This window comes from Cuculus canorus, chromosome 8, assembly GCF_017976375.1.
Source record: "Cuculus canorus isolate bCucCan1 chromosome 8, bCucCan1.pri, whole genome shotgun sequence".
NCBI lineage: Eukaryota > Metazoa > Chordata > Aves > Cuculiformes > Cuculidae > Cuculus > Cuculus canorus.
In genome coordinates this window covers 13,617,534-13,639,910 of record NC_071408.1, presented here as the reverse complement: position 1 = coordinate 13,639,910, position 22,377 = coordinate 13,617,534, and the positions used below count along the sequence as shown (strand labels likewise).

General features: G+C 39.1%; 2 protein-coding genes across 3 annotated transcripts; one reads left to right on the top strand and one right to left on the bottom strand.

Annotated features, from left to right (window-relative positions):
• Window positions 1–3: 3 nt before the first annotated feature.
• DBT (dihydrolipoamide branched chain transacylase E2) lies at window positions 4–11,009 on the bottom strand. 2 transcript variants are annotated; one of them, XM_054073110.1, is made up of 13 exons: window positions 10,878–10,910; window positions 9,253–9,376; window positions 8,467–8,531; window positions 7,368–7,491; window positions 7,121–7,196; window positions 6,421–6,602; window positions 5,938–6,065; window positions 4,913–5,156; window positions 3,951–4,117; window positions 2,870–2,947; window positions 1,782–1,973; window positions 1,545–1,616; window positions 4–645 (listed from the first exon to the last, which is right to left on the bottom strand). In XM_054073110.1, the coding sequence occupies exons 2-13, from the start codon at window positions 9,338–9,340 to the stop codon at window positions 478–480; spliced, it is 1,584 nt and encodes a 527-aa protein (XP_053929085.1). In that variant the 5' UTR covers window positions 9,341–9,376; window positions 10,878–10,910; the 3' UTR covers window positions 4–477. The 2 variants fall into 2 exon arrangements, with proteins under 2 accessions (XP_053929085.1, XP_053929086.1); XM_054073111.1 differs by lacking the exons at window positions 8,467–8,531; window positions 9,253–9,376 and having other exon boundaries at window positions 10,878–11,009.
• Window positions 11,010–13,172: 2,163 nt separating this feature from the next.
• On the top strand, window positions 13,173–21,827 carry RTCA (RNA 3'-terminal phosphate cyclase). Its single transcript, XM_054073645.1, has 11 exons — window positions 13,173–13,367; window positions 13,448–13,548; window positions 14,608–14,751; window positions 15,713–15,836; window positions 16,363–16,421; window positions 16,922–17,063; window positions 18,198–18,322; window positions 18,460–18,518; window positions 19,147–19,241; window positions 20,372–20,476; window positions 20,837–21,827. Exons 1-11 carry the CDS (start codon window positions 13,323–13,325, stop codon window positions 20,933–20,935), a joined length of 1,098 nt encoding a protein of 365 aa, XP_053929620.1. The 5' UTR covers window positions 13,173–13,322; the 3' UTR covers window positions 20,936–21,827.
• The last annotated feature ends 550 nt before the right edge of the window (window positions 21,828–22,377 follow it).

Sequence of the window (22,377 nt, the reverse complement as noted above, 5' to 3'; positions counted from 1 at the left end):
ATCTTACAGCAGAAGCAGAAAAGGCATTTTATTGGTATACGATTTTTGCATAACTTCTTTTGGGAACTGTATATTATTTGTAAATAAATTTGTGTCCAACAAAGGAAGAACTGAGTATTTACCTTCAAACAAGGTTAATCAAATTATAGATACTGCAGATGCAGATCGCTGTTATTGTCACAGCAGCTTCACAACCGTTTATATTATAAAAGGCAAAATAAAGACATTCAATCACCATATTCAGAAGTTGCACCTTGATCTATTAAGTTTGACAGTCTGCTGTAGAAGAAATTACAGCACTACTAATTAAAAGAAGTAACAAAAATTAACAGACTGATACCAGCTGTTGAGAACTTTTGACCAAACAGAATTATTATATAACATGACTGGCAAAGGGCACGTGCTAGTAGAGCCAGCTTTTAAAAGTATTCAGTCTAATCCACAAAGTTTAAAGGCATATTCTAGCTGTGGTTTCCTCTATTTAAGGTCTAGCAGCATTGAAGCAGGGTTCTCCAAGTAGGATTTCCATAAGTTAGAAAACCGGGCCATCGTAGCTCCATCAATGATGCGGTGATCAGCTGACCAACTCACATTCATTATCTGCGCTTTAAATACTTCACCTCTTCCATTAAACCGAGGAAGAACCTAAAAAATCAGAGGAAGGAAAAAAAAATTAGAATTATTAAATACTTTCATTAACAAATCTAAATCTTTTTTGTTAATTTGTTATTCTAAATTTAAACATTTTGTGGAATTAGACAGCAGTAATGCCATTCAAAAAACAAAGACCTTCCCATTATTGTTTGCACCGCAGACTAAAATATATTACAAACCTACATTATAAACAGTCATATCCTGTTTCCACCACCATGTGGAAACCTTTCTTGACTCAAAACCTTCTTACCACATAGTTTATTGCAACATTACTGCTCAAAGTGACGGCTTCCTTAAAGCATTATCTAAACAAAAGGCTCACAGGAAGAGTACAGAAAAAGTATTTTAAATTAACACTTAAATTAAATTAATTCATTTCCAGCATCAATCTCAAATATGATCTCACATTAAGGAATTAAAGCCTGAAATTCAGAAAATATTAAACTGCTTTAACTACACAGAGTTCCATATGGATTCAGCTATCTGGCTCTGAAATTAAACTTCATTATGAGAATACCTTTTTAGTCTCAATTTTTCTCCCTGATGTTAGCAAAAATGCTAACATCATGTTGCAAAACTTGTAAAAATATATTTACGTTGTTTCTTAACAACTAGAGGGCTAAACATAAATGTGACTGAAATAAAACAGGATTCTAAAAAACAAAGCTGGACCTTTGGCATAAGAGACTTCTATTTACACATTTGGTGTTTCTGCAGGGTCACCTAAAAACATCACAAAACTCTTCAGTCACAAGCTATGCAGTTTCTGTAACATAAAGAGGAAATGTTCAGATAAGAAAAAAAAAAAGGCATACTCCACATTTCATTTGTGTTACAGCTGACCTTAGTTAGCAAGAGGTAAACAAATCACTGAGATAAAGTTAATATACCTGTATCTTTCCAAGTGCTCCAATAGCTACTTCAGGAGGTAGTATCACTGGTTTTGTGTAAGTGCCACCAATCTAGAAAAGAAAAAGCTAGGGATATTAGTTAACAAATATATTTCTAAGCAGACTGCCTCTTGAATTAATTGCTACAGCTATTGTTCATTGCATATTAAAGTTTACTAAAGGTATTAATTTCAGAAGCAGTTTTCAGGCTGAAGTTCTCACTTTTCCTGTACTTACTGTGCCGATATTTGAAAGGGTGAATGTTCCCCCAGTGAGGTCACTTGTTCCCAACTGGCCTGTAAAGCCCAGGGACTGCAGACGATTTAATTCAGAAGCAATCTCAAACACACTACAGACTTGAACATTTTTCACATTTGGGACAATTAAACCCTGCTCTGTGTCCATGGCAACTCCAATGTTGTGCGAAGCCTGGAACAATTTTAATTAATCAGACATTAAAATAAGCGGTCAACATAAAAAGTCTTTTACATAAAAAACCACTTGCATAATGACTTCTTTATTTATCTTTTTAACCTAGACAGTGCTATCTGTCTTAAGCAACTCCTCTAGACAACTCTGAGGGGAGAAGAGATGCAAATTTTTAAGTATTAGCTTTTCATATCTGCAAAGTGAAAACTGATTTTAGCAATTTCACATCCAGGAAAATACAAAATCCTGCAATCAATGAAAACATTTCACCCTAGGATGATTACATCAGTAACAAAACAAGGCTAGCACATTTTAAAAAGAATGCTAAAATTAAAAAAAAAGGAAACAGAATTGCCTTTCATTTGCTAGAAGGAATATGTAAGGATTCATCTGAGAAATTTTGATAAAACCGCACAAAAGGGTTTGTACTACAAGGAGTATGTACACATCACTTAAGAAAACATACACTTGCTGCCCAGAAATATCAATCCAGCACCTTGTACACAAATTCAGTATTTTTCAAAACTGAGTTTAAAAGTATGACTTTAAAACATAAAGGTTGAGCGTTGGAACAGTGAAACCACTGTGCCATTACTAAAAAAATATTATATTAGATTTTAAGTGTTCTCATTTTAAATGCTTGGCCCATCTTCAGGTGAAAAATAGGACATCACTCTATTAAAATGTATTTTTCAGGCAAGCCTAAACAACAAAGTGACTCTAAACAAACTACTGAAATGAGATCAATCATAAATTCCAAGTCAATCTCAGAATTCAGACACACAAATCATTGTCCAGCACAACACCATAATATTGGTTCTCATAAGTAGCTCCAACATTCTGAAAAGCCATTAGATTAGGTTTTCTGCTCACAAATTTATCAATAGTTTACAAACCTTGTATGTGACATTTTGACAGTTTTCATCCAACAAAGCATTAAGAATGGGATACTGCAATAATCCCAGAGAGGCTGCCTGTTAAACATGAAAGAAAAAAAAAAAAAAAAAAAAGATATTTCATGTATTTTATAACAGAAAGCTGCATGGAAAGGAAGGAACATTCAGAGACAATTTAGATTAATAACAATATGGACTTCCTCAATGCAATCAAATTTGACTTAAAAACTTTCCTAACCTTGTCAGTTGATATTCTTTCATTATTAGGACAGCAGAAAAAAACACTTACAAAACCCAAATGTACGTCAGACTGACATATAAAAACTGAGAAGCTCTCTCACAAATAAACTGACTTTGAATCTGCATTTGCTGTTTCTGTTCCACAATTCAAATCAAATATCCCAAGACCAAAGTTAAGATATTTAGTAGGAAAGTCATTCTCAGCTCTCAACTTAGATGATGATTATTTCAAGGAAATAATATTAATTGCCCCCCCTAAAAAGAGTAGAACAAGTGCTTACTTGGCAATCTAATCGAAGTATCATCACCAGAAGTTTCAGTCTAAGCTATGCACTCAATGCGTAGCTCAGGCAGTGCATCAGCCTTCACTGATGCCTACAGCTGGAAATGGAACCATGGCAACTAAATGAGTGCAAGTGCCTGGTCTTCAGAATAACAGAAGACACGTACTCATTCACCTGAGAGATTCACTACCAACAAAATATAACAATGCATTTCACATGAGGTTCATTTTAATGGAGCTCACAAAAAATACTGACACATTCCCAAATTTGTTTCGTGTAATTCAAGCACCCAGTGATGACTTACCCCCATAATTAATAACGCTTTATTTGCTCTATCCTTCCCTACCAACATATCAAAATTTTCCATATTATACATCCCTAACGATAATTCCAATTGTAAATTTATAAGTGGTTCAATTAGCAAGAAAAGTTGAGATTTCTTGTGACCTGTAGTTACTTGGGTGGCACAGAGGTGTTCCAACCTTACAAAAATCACTGATCAGATTTTGGCAAAATCTGCATGCGTACTCCACACAGTGCTCTGCTGCACGTCTCACCTTTATGAAAAAAGGCATAAAGGAAAGCTTAACTCCACGAAGTTGTGCTAGAGGTTTCAGCTCTTCTCGCAACTGAACAAGCTGAGTCAAATCAATCTCATCACAATAACCGAAGTGAGGTATCTTCAGGGCCGCACTCATAGTCTTTACCATTGCCTTCTGAAAACCTGGAAAATATTCACCGACTTCTTAAGCCAACAAAACAAACCCCTGGTAAGTTATGGTGATATTTCAACTATTTGTTTCCATTAAACAACTTACACAACTTAAAAAAAAAACCCACAAAACAAAACAAACCCAACCCCAGATAAAAAAAGGACAGGTTAAAGCTTACTTTAGGACCAACAGTTATTCGGCACATGCAACTCAATTTTTATGATTGTAATATTTCAGATTATATAATCATATCTCTCTATGTCTGTATGCATTTGGAATCCTAATAAAGTGATCTGCACTACTTTTTCCAGCCTCTCCAAATAAACATCGCCAAAAAGGCATGCAAAAGCCTTTATCTTCCTCTGTTAATGCGAGTCTTCTTACCTTAGTGTTTTTTGTTGTGCTCTTCTCCAGAAAAAGAGTGAATGCTGAAGTACACTATTATCAAGGACTGATAAACCCTGAAATTCACTGCACTTTGTTGCTAATTGCATAATGGTTCATACTGTGACAAAGTCACGTTTCAGAATTCCTGCCTGTTTCAGCATACATTTGATGAAACGTGGATTAAAAATGAGCAATTTCAACTTGCAGCCCAACTCCATCCAACCAAAACATAAACAATTATTTAATAAAATAATAATTTAATGCAACACCTTGTTATGGAGCATGTTTTCCTATTGCCCATTTGCATGCCAATAACATGAAACACACTCCCATCAAAAGGAATCAACTGTTCACTAAGTAACTGTTTACTGGCAGTCTACTGTGAACATGGTGTCGAGATTTCGTATTTCATGATTTACCTGTTACAGGTTCAGTTTTATCTTTTCCTGAAAAGACAATGGGTCTGGAAACAGGCACAGGAATTTTGTGTGCTTTATCCTTTGAAGCAGCTGGCACAGTCTCTGATTTTGGCAAAGGTGGGATAATTTCAGCCTTCGGTGATGGAGGCAAAATAGCCCCTGTTTGTTTGGCCAAGTAATTAAGTATGTCTTCTTTTAGAATTCTGTTATCTTTCCCTGTTCCAACAACTTCACTCAATTTAATCTGAAAAGTACATAACAAGCTATGACACTTCAATTTTACAGCAATATGAAAACTTCCTATATTATGAGCTATGGTTAAAAACTATTTCACTTACTGATCTAACAAACCTACAGGTTTTTTTCCCTTTCTATGATTTATTAGGTACTCAACGTTGTTCAAATCATCCAGAAAGCCCACTACATTACATATTTTTATTTTTATTGCATATTTTAAGGAAGAATTATGAATGCTGTTTCTCTTAATTACTTCACAGGATCAATAGTGAAATATTAATTTGAGGAAAGCTATTTGTCATTTAATTGTCTCTACTTATTGTTTTATTTTTTCCTAAAAACGCAACACAAGCTTTCAAAACCAATGGAATATTCGCAGGAAAAAACCAAAACCACTTATAAGGTAATTATTACATCCTCTGCTCTAATACAAATCTGAAAAACAGAACAAGGTAGATAAAGCTGAGATTCCTTTTTTCCCCTCCTTCTTCCTTGGTCTCAAGAATCTATCCTGATACTTTATTATTTTTATTCTAAAAAGGTTTTCTTAGTCTCCAGCCTAATGCATCCTAGCTGCATTTTAAGCCAAATAGTTTTTTCCTTATCCTCCATAATCATTAGAAAGCACAATCCTCTTCATCTTTAGAGCAGGTTTTACAAATCTAAAATGTATTTGAAAGTAAGTAATTTCTCACTGCACTTTCTTGTAGAATAACGTTCCCCTAGTCAGCCAAACTGCTATGTAAAAGATGGATAAAATGCAGTGGGATCTGAGTCAGCAAACTCACATTGTTCTCCATAGCCAGACGACGAACTGCAGGAGTTGCTAATGTTTTGTGACCTTTTATCTCTTGGTGAGTGTGCTCTTCATGAGACATAGGAGGTGTTTCAACAACATCTTCTTCTGGGGCAACACCTGAAAACCAAAAAAAAATTTAAAATATACTGCATTACCAGAATTTGTTAAATTCCAGTCCCAACGATTTTGTGATTCTGTGACAGCCGGTTTTTAACATTTACTCTGAGCTACTGTGGATGGGAACACAGTATGCTAAAGGCTCCTGCTTATACTAGATTTTCAATAGAAAACACCTGAGATTTAAATCCTAATAAAATATCACAGCTTTTTCTACTTATTTTTCTTACCTTTGTAAAGGGAAAAAAAAATAATTCAGTTTTAAGATTTGCAGAAGGAAAAAGGGAACTCTGTCACTGACAGGTTTACGACAACAAACATAAAACATGCAAGAGAAAAAAATGGCTTACAATACCTTTTGAAGCATCAATTTCAATGTCCACCAATGGTTTTCCAACAAAAGCAATTTCATCTAAATTGTAATGGAGTTTTCTAATGATGCCATCATAACGACTAGTAATAGTAACAGAGGCTTTATCACTTTGTACTTCACAGATGCTATCAAACTGAGACACACTATCACCTTCTTTTATATACCTAAGAGAAAAGATACAGGCTGCTATAAAACATATTATGTGTAATAATAAGGCATTTCAACACTGCCTTCCTTCACTGTACATTTTGGTTTTGCTTACTCCATTCATTGTCAGCTTTTTATGAACAATTTAAATGATCACATCTTCTACTATTACAACAGAGAAGGGGTACAGGGTAAAATTATGTGGATTCTCCAGACTAGTCATTTGTTTCTAAAGTTCAGCCTAAGTATAATAAAAGACAGACCTCCTGCACTCTGAAACAATTACTGAAAAAGGCATATACACAGGTGCAGCTAGGGCATCACATTCCTTCCACCTTCTCCACTCTCAAATAAACCAGACTGTAAATAAACAAAATGTAAAGCTCAATATATACAATGTTTTAAACCGTGGAAAATGAAACATGAAAAGCTTCACTAGTAACCCAGAAAACATATCCTCAGATAAATAATTGATAATACAGCTGTTAAACTACTTGCTGATTTCTTAGTTTATTTCTTAGAAAGTAGGGCTTACCATTCTTTTACAGTCACTTCCGTAATACCTTCTCCAATGTCAGAAAGCTTAAACTGGACAATTTGGCCACATGAAACTTAAAACAGACAACAGGAAATACAGCATGTTTAACATTAAATATAAAATGTCAGACAGAAAAATCTGAATGCATCAAAACCAGTCAACATACCAGTCATATACAAACCATTAGTATAACATTCCCAAAATAGCAAAACAAAATAAATTATTTTATTATGAAAAAGATTACCAGCAGATGTTCTGAATAATCGCTGTTGATGACTAAACTTGAGGGCAGATTTGTCAAACACGCACACATATTTTGACTTTACAAAGCGAATGCTGCTCCAGGATCTAACACGGTGAATGCAAACCTGGGGAAGAAAAGTCTCAAGTGTTAATATAATGGACTGAGGAATGTAGAGCTCATTTAATATTCCTGATGCAATAGTAATAGTAAAATAGTTTAATTCTACTTTATAGAAGAGAAGTTCTTATGGAATCACAATTATATTGAATACACACAGAATGTACAATAGCCATTAAATTAGCATAAGCTTTGCCACGCTAACTTCTTTCACTAACACAACATATGGGGAGATCAAAGCCACAATAACATAACCAATTAACAAAAAATCATCACAAGGTCTGGCAAGAGATTCATACTTGCTATTGTTTCTCTAAGCAATTAGTTTACTCGGGACACACACCCACCAAGCATACATAATATCAACCATATCAACCAACTGAAAGAGTCTTATCCAGAATGGATGCTGGAAGTGTCCCCTAGGCTGCAGGAAAAACGAGCAGATTTTCCTTCGGTAGTTCTTATTCCAATCAAAGGTTGATCAGAAGTGCTAATTGGTAAGGAAATTTACACCAGAGGGCACAGACAGATGCCCTTTTACTCTGTTAAGGTATAGGAGGCATTCATCAAGTAAGTATCACTTCACATCAACCTTAATAATATTTTTAAGAGCTGAGCGTAAGACGGTTGTCTTTCCCAGTTACATTTATCCAGGAATCAACTTAAAGAGTCAATGAAATTTTCTGAAAGGTTGTTCAGGCAAAACTTTATGCTTTAAAGCATCATGTAATCAGTCATGATTTTGGTCAAAAGCAAAGCCAGTAGCACTTGCATTGACATAAAGAGGCATTTTACCATTAATCTCAACAGAAGTTAGTTCAGACCCTTTCTTATTTAGTCAGATCTCCTAAATCTATTGCAATTCTAGTGTTATGTTGTCTTAGAGTGCTCCAAAATTAATGAAAATAACAATTTATCTGTAGATACAATCTCTATAATTAATTTAGAGATATGAAAAAAAAGTTCAGGTGCTACCATATACCTCAAGTAGCTCAAAACTGTAAAATTTAGAAATTATCTTCTTAGAGGAGCCAGAAAACAGCACACCTGCATGGGAAAGTTCATTTTAACTCGTTTTTTAAAAAATCCTTTCAATAATTACAGAGCACGTGAAACGTCCTGATTGCCCTCCCCGCTCCCCAAGCTGTAGAACTCTTTCATATTACACTTTTAAAAACTAGATTATTCAGAAAAGTGTACAATTCTGAATTGATGATGTATGACACAGAAACTGATGTCTGTATCATTTAATCTAGCACTGCAAGTTATACTTGATATCACCTTTCCTTCAAGAACAAATATTTATACAATACAATCTACCATAAAGGACACAACAAAGTTATGAGGTACTTTTTGGCTGCCTGCTGCTAAGGTTGTATCTACTGATTTAGAGAAACTATTTTGCTAATTCCTATAATAAGCAAACAGTAAATCCTTTACATTAGTCCTCCAAACAATTGGAGGTAAATCCTTTACATTAGTCCTCCCTACTAAAAAAATTAGGTAAAATGGTAATTTTAATCTATGAGAAATAGATTAAAATTGAGAAACCTTATTTTATGAACACATTTCAAATACTCATTCAACTACAAAACAGGTATAAAATGTACACCTTCAATTGAAAATGGGAGAAAAGAAGCTTGCGGTTTTCTTCGCACTGGAGTCCATAGGTTTGGGTTTTTTTGTCCAACAGTCTTTCCAGTTCCAAACTTACAATAAAACTCTTTTCTCTATATATAACCCTACACCAAAAACATTCAATATTTACCTGTGAAGATGATCACAAGGAGCACATCAAATCTCTGAACTACCTCTAAATGTGAAGTTTCATAATGCTTCCCATGTGTTTTTAACATTTGGTAACCAATGCAGGTAGTGAATTAGTAATGTCACTGCCAAAAAAACAGACTGATTTTGTAACAGAAGAGTTTCAAATTATATTTGCAGGAATAATTCAAAACTACTGTATTTTTCAAAAAGAAATCTTTTTGTTCCTTAGTTTTGCATATTCTCTACTAAAAAGTCAGTGTGCTGGTATGTTAAAGCAACAATACAGAACAATACAGTCTCTTCACAGAACAGTGTTCCTTTCTAACAAGGGGAAAACTAAAATCTATGAAATAAAGAGGCTGTGCATATTAATTTCCATATTTAGTAACCATAACACTGTTTTCTATGTAACACCAAATAAGAAAATTAAAAAAGCATATAAAAGATAAGTTTAGTACCCATCTACATACCTTGCTGTCCACAAAAATAGGGTAACAAAACCCAAAAAAGCACAGTACTAACAGTTATGTTTATGTCACTGCTGTTATGCTATATGACAATCCAAAGGCAATAGTGCTCCAGTCAGATACACCTTTCCTATGCAAGCCTTCAAAGCGCGGAGTTACCGAGGAGAGAAGAAACTGAGGGCCCACTTCAGCCTCTCAGTGGTACTGAGGACACATCAGCCACTGATACCCAGTTGACAAAGACTTGTGGTTTAAACCCAGCCAACATGAGAGCTGTATGCTATGTTGGGGAGAACAGCCTTGCCTCCATTTAGTTCAGTTTGGGTAGTTTCCTTAAAAAGAAGCCAACTGTGCTTTTCTAAATCACCAGTGATCCTAAACATCTCTTGGTAGCCTCGGGACAACATTTTTATGCAGCCTGCGGTCAACTGATTACCTGATGAAGTAACACCAAATTTCAAGTCACACTAACTACTTTGTGCTCAAGACAATGACTTCACATTAGGACGCTCCTCTACAGAACTTTGTTGACTCACTGTCCCACTAAGTCACCTTAATGAATGTTCACTCGCACTGGATTTGTTTTGCATACGCACTCTGTATATCCATGTACACAGTTGTCTATATACTAAAGCAAGGCCCTTGGCAGCATGTTTCAATCCAACATTATTCCTCACATAAATAACTGGCATCACATCCTAGTGTCTAGGTAACTTATTTCCCTACTACTTGACACAAAAACTCCTAGGCTTCTTTCTTCTTCATAACTTACAACCCCCAGAGACAACCAGCACTACTTTGTCCCTCCTCTTACTAGCCAAAATGTCTGCACAGGTATTGAGAATATTAAACTCCTTAGTGTTATAAAGTCCACACTATCTCTTGGATCTCATCACTGCAGCGCATGTTTATTGCGAGGATGTTGGAAAGCAGATTCACGCCTTGAGGCGATGAGGCACCTCAACCTCCCCTCGCAGCGCCAGGGGCAGCGGGGCCGCGCCTGCCCTGCAGCCCCGCCTCGGAACACGGGAGGCAACGCAGGCAGGGCCCGTCCTGCCCGCTCCCGGCGGGAAAGAAGCGACAGGCCCTCAGGATGCCACCACCAGGACGGCTAACGGGGTGCGCCATGGCCCGCAGCGCCCCCCGCTCCGCTTACCAGGCGCCCCGCGGCTCGGCAGCCGCCCCTCAGCGCGGTCACACTCGCCATCTTAGGCCGCGAGGAGGCGGCTCGCGCGCCGCACACCTCCCACCGGGCAGCCAATCAGCGGCCGCCCCGCGCGAGGGCCGGCCAAGGCAGTGGCGCCAGCTGCAGGCAATCAGCGGCCGCTCTGAGAGCGGGCCTCGCCAACCGCAGCCAATCAGCGACAGCTTTGAGAGAGGGCTGCGCCAGTCTCAGCCAATCAGCGGCAGCTCAGAGAGAGGGCCGCGCCAGCCGCAGCCAATCGGCAGCCGTTCCTCTCGAGGGCCGCGCCAGCCGCAGCCAATCGGCAGCCGTTCCTCTCGAGGGCCGTACCAGCCGCAGCCAATCAGCGGCCGCTCCGCGCGAGGGCCTGTGCGAGGGTGTAAGTTTGTATATGCTATGTGCCTTGAAGGATGCTTATCTGAAGGGGGACGCGCTGTGCAAGGAACAGACATCCCGCAAGATAAGAGAAGGAAGCCTGGAATCCAGACTGCCAAGCCAGCAGAAGAGGACTGTTTTTCTCAAACTTTGGGCTGCGCCCTCGCCCCCATTGAGGTCGAAAGTTTAACAATGAGGAAGACTTCATCTTTGGACCCCAGGAGGGGTCTTCATGTCTACTCAAAGGACTGACTGGCATGCAAACACAGCATGAAGATACGTTAATGACTCTTTGAAAAGGAATTAATATGTAATACCTTTTTGGGTGATTAAATGAATATGCATAGATCTCTACCATAAGAGACGCACAGTTTTCTCGCTTGGCATGCATGGTTTTGGAGGAGCAATTCCCCCACGCATCCAGCGCTGCTATTAAAAAAGAATACCTGCTTAATAACAACTATCCAGTTGTTAACAGTTAATAACAACTATCCAGTTGTTATTGAGTTAGTATCTTGGAATCCTTGCCCAGACACCTAGCCTCCCACTTTGGTGAGGAGTGTTAGAAAGCAAGGGGACTTGGAAACTCAGTCCTTCAAATCAGCTGCTAACAGTAAATTGTGCTCTTCTTGGCGCAGAGGGTGCACGATGGAGACGCAGTGAGCAGCCGGGGCCAGGGGCTCCGTGGTTTTGGAGTGATGTAATTTGTTCATTCAACGATAGAAAAGCTGGACCCCTCACAGTGATGGTTGCTGACTTCACCTTTGCACTGTGTAGGACCCCCACTGCTCTCCAAATCTCCTGCAAAAAAGGGGCTCCCACCCCTGTAGATCTGGGTGATGATAATGGGACATTTGCTGATGGACCTTTCTTAATTATTATACTTGTTGTCTTGTAATGATTAGACGCACTGCCCTGAAAGCTGATAATTGTTAACTTGTTACTACTAATCATTCATTACCTTTCTTGTTGTAATAAGTAAGTAAAACTTGATGTCACAGAGTATTTGAGTTTGAGCTTTTATGCTGATTGTTCTTAGCACCTTCTGGTAAAATATCTTCCTCCAGCAACCTGGCTTTGGAGGAAACCACTCGCTCGTAACAGAGATGGCAGAAGCCCGGCCGCTCGCCTCCCATGGGACAAAGCCATTCCATAGGGCTGCCATCCCAGTCGCCACTTGGTCACTGCTCTACCCTAGTGCAGCCCTTGGCCGTGATGAAAAAAGTAGTTACTATTACAAAAAGTGAATATTCTTTATTTAAGCTAAAGTAAAGTTTTATCTAAGTAATTGTATTATCTGAAAGCTAGACAAAATGTACCTCTGGTAGCGTGTTTTTTTAACAGCGTTTTTTTTTCCAGACACTGTTCATTCTTCAGAGATGATAACGGGTTGTGTGCGGTGTGAGTTGTGCTGAGCGGGTGGATCTGCTGTAATCCCCTCTGTTTGCAGCCTTTCCCCATTTCAAATGCAAAGTTAAACAGAACTAGCTCCAAAGCTAAACATTAGCGAGAGACTTAACTGTTGTGAAGTTCATAATGACATTAAAATTGGTCCTTGGAAAGTAATAAATATGCATAAGACTCCTGGGAAGTCCATCCCTGTGCAGTAAGTGGGAAATACACCCTGTCTGGCTGCACACGGTGCTCGCTGCCTCCTGCTGCCCAGCCCTGAGAAAGGGCGCTCCCTTTCTGAAGCTCCAAAACGAATCTTAAGAGAGTTTATTCGCCGGCGTTTTCGGTCCCAGCCGCAGCCTCGTGGCAGGGGAAAGGCGTCGCCTCCGTGACGTTTGGCTCTGACCTAAAAGGCAACCCAGCAGCTTCTCTTTGTCGCGTGCGCTGAGCCCCCTCAACCACCCAGCTCGCAGTTCCAGGCACTCAGAGCGCACTCCCAGCTCTGCCGCTGCCGGGACGCGGTCGTTCGGGCGACAGAATCGATCTTTCCCCGCCCTGCCAGGGCTGCGGGGCGGAGGCGCCGCTCTGCGCCTGCTCGGGCTCCGCATCGGGGCGCAGCGTGGCCACCTCCCTCTCGGTCTGCGCGGGGATATGGACGGCGCTACGATGGAGATAGACGGCGGGGTCATGGAGGGGGTGAGCGGCGGGAAGCGGCGTCGGGCGGCGCGGGGCCGGCGGGGCCGGCGGGGAGCCTGATGGCGCCTCTCTCTGCGCAGGGCGGGCAGATCCTGCGGGTGTGCACGGCGCTGAGCTGCCTGCGGGGGCTGCCGGTGCGGGTGCGACGGATCCGCGCCGGGAGGAGCCAACCCGGCCTCAGGTGAGCGGGGGCGGCGCTGGGAACCGGGCATCGCCGCCGGGATGCGCTTTGTCCAAGCCTGTAGCGCATCGGGCCGCGGGCGGCACCCGCTGTGATGGGAACCACGCCCGGCAGGTGCGGAGGGGGCTGGGCGCTGCCACCGCGGGGCCGGGAGAAGGCGTGTAGGAACCAGACTGCTGTTCTCATCCTGGTTGGAGATAAAATTTGCAATTGTGGCGCTTATTGGGTGGTGTTTGATCGCTTCTCTGATGCAGCGTGAGCGTCTAGACCTTCCGGCACTTGAAGGGACAACGAGAAAGCTGGGGGGGGACTTTTTATAAAGGCGTGTAGTGATAGGATGAAGGGGAACGGCCTTAAATTGGAGAGCGGAAGATTTAGACTGGACATAAGGAGGAATTTCTTCCCCATGAGGGCGGTGAGGCACTGGCATGGGTTGCCATGGCTGCTTCATCCCTGGAGGTGCTCAAGGCCGGGTTGGATGAGCTTTGAACCCCTGATCCAGTGGGATGTTCCTGCCCATCGCAGGGATTTGGAACTGGATAATCCCCAAGGTCCCTTCCAACTCAAACCATTATATGATTCTACTGCATGTATAGAATCACAGAATCACTAGGCTGGAAGGGACCCACTGGGTCATCGAGTCCAACCATTCCTAACACTCCCTAAACCATGCCCCTCGGCACCTCATCCACCCATCCCTTAAACACCTCCAGGGAAGGTGACTCTACCACCTCCCTGGGCAGCCTCTGCCAGTGCCCAGTGACCCTTTCCATGAAAAATTTTTTCCTGATGTCCAGCCTGAACCTCCTCTGGTGGAGCTTGAGGCCATTCCCCCTTGTCCTGTCCCCTGTCACTTGGGAGAAGAGGCCAGAACCCTCCTCTCCACAACCTCCTTTCAGGTAGTTGTAGAGAGCAATAAGGTCTCCCCTCAGCCTCCTCTTCTCCAGGCTAAACAACCCCAGCTCTCTCAGCTGCTCCTCGTGAGACTTGTTCTCCAGCACACTCACCAGCTTCGTTGCTCTGCTCTGATTATCCTTAACTCCATATTGTTGCTCCAAGGCCTCAGCATCTGTCTGGATTAGAGATCATTCGAGATCTATGTGATGGGAAGCTGGAAGGCGGAGAGATTGGCTCAACAGAGATAACCTTCACTCCTGGGAAGATCAAAGGTGGAACCCACATAGCAGATACAAAAACAGCGGGGTATGTCTTTGTACATGGGTAATGACTGACCAATAACTGCTTTTAACTGCTTTCGGTAACTTCAAAATTATGACAGAAGGCACTATGTTAACTTTAAAAAAGATCACACGAGCAGGGGAAAAAAGAACAGTAATACATGGGTAATGAGCCAAAACCAGTGCTCCCCGGGCCGCATATGTGACCAAAGAACCTTTAGCATAGGCAGGATGCGTATGAATAAAGTACATGGAAATGTAATAGTTTTAAAATTATAATTGATACCTAAGTTGAACACTTGATTAATGTTAAGCAAAGAACAGCTGCCCATGTATTTAAACCTTTATCCATTATTTTCTCACATTAGTGCATTACATATCAGGTCAAATGTGTCAAATTAGATAAGTATCTAAAATCCACGAGATCTGAGATAATCGTCTTCATATGATAAAATAAATTTTGAGATTTTACTTATACATGTAATAGCACAATATGGCATACTAGTCTTTTAAGATAGGGAACATATTCTGTCCACTGTACTTTATGCCTGTGTTCCTTCTGTCCTATGTTTCTGAGTTTGAGTCCTTTGTTCTTTGAATTGGTTGCAAAACCAAGTAGATGGGTTTAGTTATGGAAGGCTGCTGTGAGCAGTTATTTGAAAGCATCAGCTAGGTTAGGCATAAGTTAAAATGCCTAAATTTAAATTGAGCCATTAAATTGAGAAACATTTTTCTGAGCTGCAACATTCTAAACAAACAAGTTGATGACCTTAACACAGAAAGGTTTGAGTAAGCAATAATACAGCAGAACTTATTAATTAAGCACAAGCAGAAAGGAAACAGTGGTTCATAAACATTTGGGAGTTATTTAAGAACATAAACCCATGTTTTCTTCAGTTCAATGGCAGTTATTGTTTTTGCAAATCAAAATTATGTCTGAAAAATTATGACTGCAGGACGTTTAAGTGTCTTATAATTGCTTTTAGGAGCGTATGTCTGCTGATGCAGGTAGCAATGCCCTGTGTGCTGTTTGCTGCTTCCCCATCAGAACTTCATTTAAAAGGTGGGACTAATGCTGAGATGGCTCCTCAGATAGACTACGCAGTCATGGTAGGGAAAAATTTCTTTGGCTTGGTGCATCTTTCATGCATATATATGCATTGTAACTACTTTACTTCTGTTGTTCTTACTGCAAGTTTATTTGTAATTATGGAATTAGGCATGGGAATGTAACACTGGTGGTGTACTGTATGTAGAGAGCAACCAGTGTTGCATGGAATTCCCTGAAACAGCCACTAGTCTGTTTGCTTTTAATTACTAAAGAAAATTTCACTTAAAATGTTCTTTATTCTAGAAGTGCTGTGAATTGTTAAGACTTTCTGTTCCTTTTTCCATAAGAAAATCCTTTTACACAAAGTGTCATTCAGAATGAAGTATAAGAAATGTCAGATTAAAGCTTATGAGGAATATGCAGATTCTCAGCTGTATGGATGAGACTAGCTATCTTTTTTATTGTAATGTAAATGAAACTTTTGCTTTGAAAATTTTTTTTTATAAGACTGCATAAAATAGTGGAAAATTATAAATCCAAAGTAGATTCCCTCTATGTTTTGTATATATGCTTGGTTTTTTTCAGGTTTTCAAGCCAGTAGTTGAGAAGTTCAATTTCACATTTAATTGTGACATAAAAAAGAGGTGAGTTACGGAGGTATGTGGCAGAGGCAGGCCTTACTCAACCAGTGTGTGAGCACAGAGGCACAAGCACAAGGCACTCTCAATCAAGCTGAGGCATGAATTTATACTAGATGAACTAATCTGAACTAGCTGCCCCTGTCTGTACTGTCACCACATGATGAATGTGAGATGGTTCTTTCCTGTCTTTTTTTCATTACTTGAGTCTTTAGGTGCTGTTTAATGTTGCCTGTGGGCTGCCCCTGAGGGAAGTGAGATTTTTCTGAGGTGCCAGCACACCAGTTATGTTGGTGTTAGGTTGTTAATAAAATGTGTGTTTTGAGGTAATGTGGTTAGAGAACCTAATTCTATTATAAAGATTTCTGAGGCACACATCAAGAAAATTCATATGTACAGTAACAGAACATAAAAATGTATAGTGAAGTACACTGAGCCTTCTGGCTCTTATGTTGGTTTTCTTGTGATCACTGCATTTAATTATATCTGGTTACTGTTTTAAACAGGGGCTACTATCCTCAGGGAGGTGGCGAAGTTGTAGTCCAGATGTCACCGGTCAAAGAGTTGAGCCCAATAAACTTAACAGAACGTGGCACAGTGACAAAGATATATGGAAGAGCATTTGTTGCTGGAGCGCTGCCTATAAAAGTAAGTGCTGATAATAGCTCTGATAGTATCCAACTCTCTATATATGTAAAATTGCATGTAGTCTGCTTAACGTACCTCTTCTGTTCCTATATTTGACAGTCCTTTTACATGCAAAGTAGCCTTATTAAATGTTTTCAGTTATTCAGGCCCTAGAATAGAACCTTGGATGTTTCTAAAATGCATTTATTTCATAGAAATATGGTAGCAGCTAAACCAGGAAATGAGAATATCCTTGATATACTTCATATGACTGTTCAAAAGTCTTTAGCATATATTGAGGGGTATTTTATGTCTGATTTATTTATTGTTCAAACTTACGAGGGTTATTTTAAAATCTGAAATCATGGCCCTTGTTCATAGATTTATGGGTAAAGTATGGTGCATTGCAATAGACAGAGGTCAAACTTCATGAAATTTTTCAACCATTGGTAAGGGTATTATTAGACAGAACAAGTTAAGGGTAGGTTTAGCCAAAGATAAAACAGGGAAATTTGCTCCTTTGTACCCCCTTCTTATTATTATTCTTATCCTGTCTGTGCTTATAGAGGATGAGTGGTGGGATCTCCTTAAAGCTCCTTCTCACACACAGGCTAGGAATTGGTAGAGGAAGGAAGAGGAAAATCTGAGTTGCTTTTTGAAGAGCTGTGGACTGTTTTTTGTCTTGAAATCTCCAAACCTATGAATATTGGCTATGATTGGATAAGCTTCATTTGCCTCCACCTACCCATGATTTAAAATTGTCATTTTATATGTAATATTTTCTGGAATATTTCCTGTACATAGTAATCATGAGGTGGTGTTTCTTTCCTTTTTTACAATCTAATATCTTGAGATCATCAAGACTAAAATCAAATTTTTCTCCCAATGAATGGAGAAAACTTCCTGAGTTTCTATGGATGTTGAAGCTTCTACATATATCACTGTAATGGTCACTTGTTCAGCATTTAACGTTACCTCTCAGGAGAGATGATGTTCAGTGCTTGCCTGCAGGGGTTGTATAACTAATCCTTTGTTTTTGTAGATAATAAAGTAGCCCCTTTATTCAGGGACTCACTGTAATAATTAGACTTAGGAGGAGAAAGTACTACTGTAGTTACATAGTTTAATTAATGTTTTTACCCCTTATCTTGTTAGCTGGCAAAAGACATGTCAGCAGCAGCAGTGAGATGCGTGAGAAAAGAAATCAGAGATCTTTACATTAACATTCAAGCTGTTCGAGAACCCGATGATCAAGCCTTTGGGACTGGAAGCGGAATAATGTAAGATGAGCCCAAACTTTCTGTTGATACCTGTAACCTTGCTGGTTGATTAGCAAGATCTTGATTACATATCTGATTAATAAGGTGTAATGTCGATGACTTTGTTTTATAGTCTTGATTCTGTTTTTTCTCATTAGTGTTGTTGCAGAGACTTCAACGGGTTGTTTGTTAGCTGGATCATCGCTTGGCAAAAGAGGTAAGAGTTCATAAAGAGTAACACTTTAAGATTTAACTTAATGTGTTATTAACTAATAGGAATCTGAAGTATAATCTACTCAAAGATCTGATGCTTTGAGCGTTGCATTTTTAAATAGATGCTGTTTAGCAATAAAAGACACTGGAAATCAGCACATTTTAAATGTTGTAGGAAATCGAATCTTGTACTTTGTACTAAACTGCTTCTGCACAGTGACCAAAATTATAAGATTATTAAACTCATCTTTTACCTGAATGGATCGTTAAGGATCACTGAGTTGAAAATGCTTCTGGACTTTAAGCACATACAGTCTTTGTGGTTTACCTGTGAAGTTTTTGCTCAACAGTGAATCTAGATGAGTATGTAGATTAAGAGGAACAGAAGTGATTTAGTTTTAAATTATTTGAATAAAATGTTTCTCCAACTAAGTAGGGCTACTTTCTTTCCACTGCTTAGGAAGTATGTCTTTGTAAGGTGGGAGGGAAGGTTAAGCAGACGTTTGAGGCAAGAGCATGGAAATAAGGCCTAAAAAGTTGATCATTTCTTGATTATTATTTTTTTCCTTCTGTATTTTTAAAATGCTACATAATAATTAGCATCATTCTAATCTCCTGGATTTCTCTGTTAGGAAAGAATTCTGACAAGGTGGGCATTGAAGCAGCTGAGATACTGCTCAGGAATCTTAAACATGGTGGAACTGTGGATGAGTCTCTGCAAGACCAAGTAAGCCTCTTGCATATGTTTATATAAGTTAAAATAGCAAGAACATGCACGTATGTATTACACGTAAAGAATATAAATCTGAACAGGAAAAGAACAAGATGCAGACTTCAAAGTTAGACTGTATCTCCACAGGCAGGCATGGCTTTATGTAATTATTTGATAATTTGAAGTCATAGGAGGTTTCCGTGTGTGGTCAAAACATCACTAGAATTAACAGATTGCATATAGTTCTTGGGAACGACAGATACCCCTGGCTTTGCACCAACGCCCTTACACTTTCCCTTCCTGTAGGCAGGAATCTGTTTCTGTCTGGCACTCCCATGTAGTAGAGTAAGAACACCTCCCAGGTTACATGGTAGGAATAATAGTGAAGCTGTTAGAGAACAGAATCTCTAGGAGGTGCCCATTTGTCTTGCTCACCTAAATTTAATTTGAAAATTAAGACCCTCTACCCTATTTTATTTTCAGTAATGCAGCCTAATAAGAATCATGGGCTGTTCTAGATAGGATAACATTACTTCTTAGCTGCCAACACCTGGCCAAGCATCACTATTATGTAATATAATAGGAAATATTTAGGTCTCTGTCTCATCCTACTTTTTCCAAAGCATGCACAGTACAGTTGGTGGAAACATGCCAAAGCTAAATTCAGTGTGTATGGGAACCGCTCAGTTACATTGTGCTTTGTGCAGTACTTTGTCATGGTGATGTTTGCAAATCAAATCAGATTTTTTTAAATATGTGTCTGGCAAATTGTGATCAGAAAGTGTTAGAATTTTAAGACACGCTTCCTGAGTTTTTCTCTCTTTAGAAGTAATCTACCAAGCTGGAGTCTGACGAGACTTTGGGGAATTTTGTGGTGGAGGGTGGAGGAGAGCAAAGGTAGATGTAGTAACAGGAATTCAGTGGCAAACTCTATTGTGGAAAAGTAGCAGCTGTTCTCTAATAGGCATTACAGTAGTAATTTCCAAGCTTCTTGATCCTTGGATCTCTTTTTGCAGTCAGCACTTTATGAATCTTGACGGACATTTTGGATAGTTTTCCTTCTTTTTTTTTTTTTTTTTTTTTAAAATGAGTAAGTTCCCAGTATCTGAAGCGTTCCTTAATAATTACCTTTTTCTCTCTTTCAGCTGATCATTTTTATGGCACTAGCAAAGGGAGTGTCTAGAGTGAAAAGTGGACCAATTACACTCCATACTCAAACTGCTATACACTTTGCAGAGCAGCTAACAAAGGTCAGTCCAAAAATTCTGGAAGTTTTGCCTATAAGTTGTCATCCAGGAGCTAGGAAGCAGGTAGTTTAGTTGACTTTGTGAGCTGAACTTGATCATGGAGTACAAACATTGATGAAATACTTGCTACAATATTCTACATATGGGAGTTCATCTGTAGGAAGTGAACATACTATAGACTTAAATGCCTCTAGAGTGGTTAAATACTCTTATGACCTTTATTTGAATGTTTTTTAATGAAATCGGGCAAAGCTGTGATATACATAAACACATGACAATACAGTTTTTGGGCATCAGATAATGAATATTTAAACTTATGTGTGTTATAACTTAATGAGTAATATATTTCTAATCCTGTTTTAGGCCAAATTTACTGTGACAAAGTCAGAAGAGGAAGATCCCAGTAAAGATACCTATATCATTGAGTGCCAAGGAATGGGGATGATAAACCCAAACTTATAGGGTTAAAAAGGAAAAAAAAAAAGGCAGCAAGCTGACAAAAGCAAAACTCAACATACCTCAGTGATGCATTGCACTACTTTTCAATGGATGTATAATGTGCATGTGAACAGGAGGAGTCTTCTGTCACATCCGAGTGATTTAACTTCAAGAATGATGTCGAGTTTTTCCTTGGTGTGCTGAGAATCTGTGCTGTGGAAATGGAAACTTTAGTCTTTTTTTTATTATTATTAGCAGCAAAATGAGTATGGACTGGACAGCAAATGGAATACATTGTATGTAATTAGAAGCTTTGAAAGTTCAGATTCACCAAAGTAGGAAATAGCATTTTCAGTTTTGAAAAAACACTGATGCATTCTTTCCCCTTTAAAAAATATAAGTTTTATTCTTTGGGAACCTTTATGTGATGAGGTATATATATGCAATGAGGTGCACCATGAAATCTGTATCACTGTTCTTCCGTAACTATTTTGCTTAAATTGTGTGAAATAATAAAGCAATATCATCATATGAAAGTCTGATATTTATGTTTGATGTTATCTCAGCAGGTTGTGGTAGTGGGAGATGGATACAAGTAACTTTTCAGAAGGGTAATTTCTTTCTCACCTCATGGAAAGAACACCTAGCGCATCAAATAATCTTCTTCTAAATCCTCTCTTTTCATCTATTGTAAAAAAAACCTCTCAGGGCTGGTAAAACAATGTACAACATTAGATCCCACACACAAAATATTAACTTTATGGTATGATTTGATTTCTTATCTATGAGTGTCCTTGTTTGTGTACTAGCTAGGTCTACATTTTCACCAAGCTGTTGTTTGTTCTTTTTGATTTCAGCTGAGAGAAGGGAGCTGTTGAACACCCATATGTACACCCAGATACATACATGTATGTACACCAAGCACTGCATAAACACATTTAGGGATATAAAATACAGTTGTATTATCCCAAGTCTGTGGATTAAGATGACTGCCAATTGTCCTTGATCGCGCTACAAAAGCTTTTTCTGAAGTAAAAGGAAGATAGAAGGAGAGATAGAGCATATTTGGGTTTGTATATCAAGAACTGAATCGCAGAGTTGGAATCACTCAACGAAAACCATATAGATGTACTTAACCAAACCTACATAAAATACTATATAAATGGAAGCATAAATTAATTTCCAAGTTTTCAACTGCTCAGTCTGCAGCCTTTCCTCTGTGATCTTTTTTTCCTCTGCTGAAGATGTAACTTGAAGTATCGTTTGTCTGACTCATTAAGATACTGGTATTACTGCGTATTTCTAACACAAATATAGAAAAGCATTCACCTACTGTCTACTTAATGATATGATTCTTTTTTGGATGCTTCCCCTCTCCCTACATGAAAACTACTGCAGAACAATGGAATGCAGTCAATTTCTGACTAGGTATTTTTCTCTGCTACTGGGAATGATCTGAAGGGGGT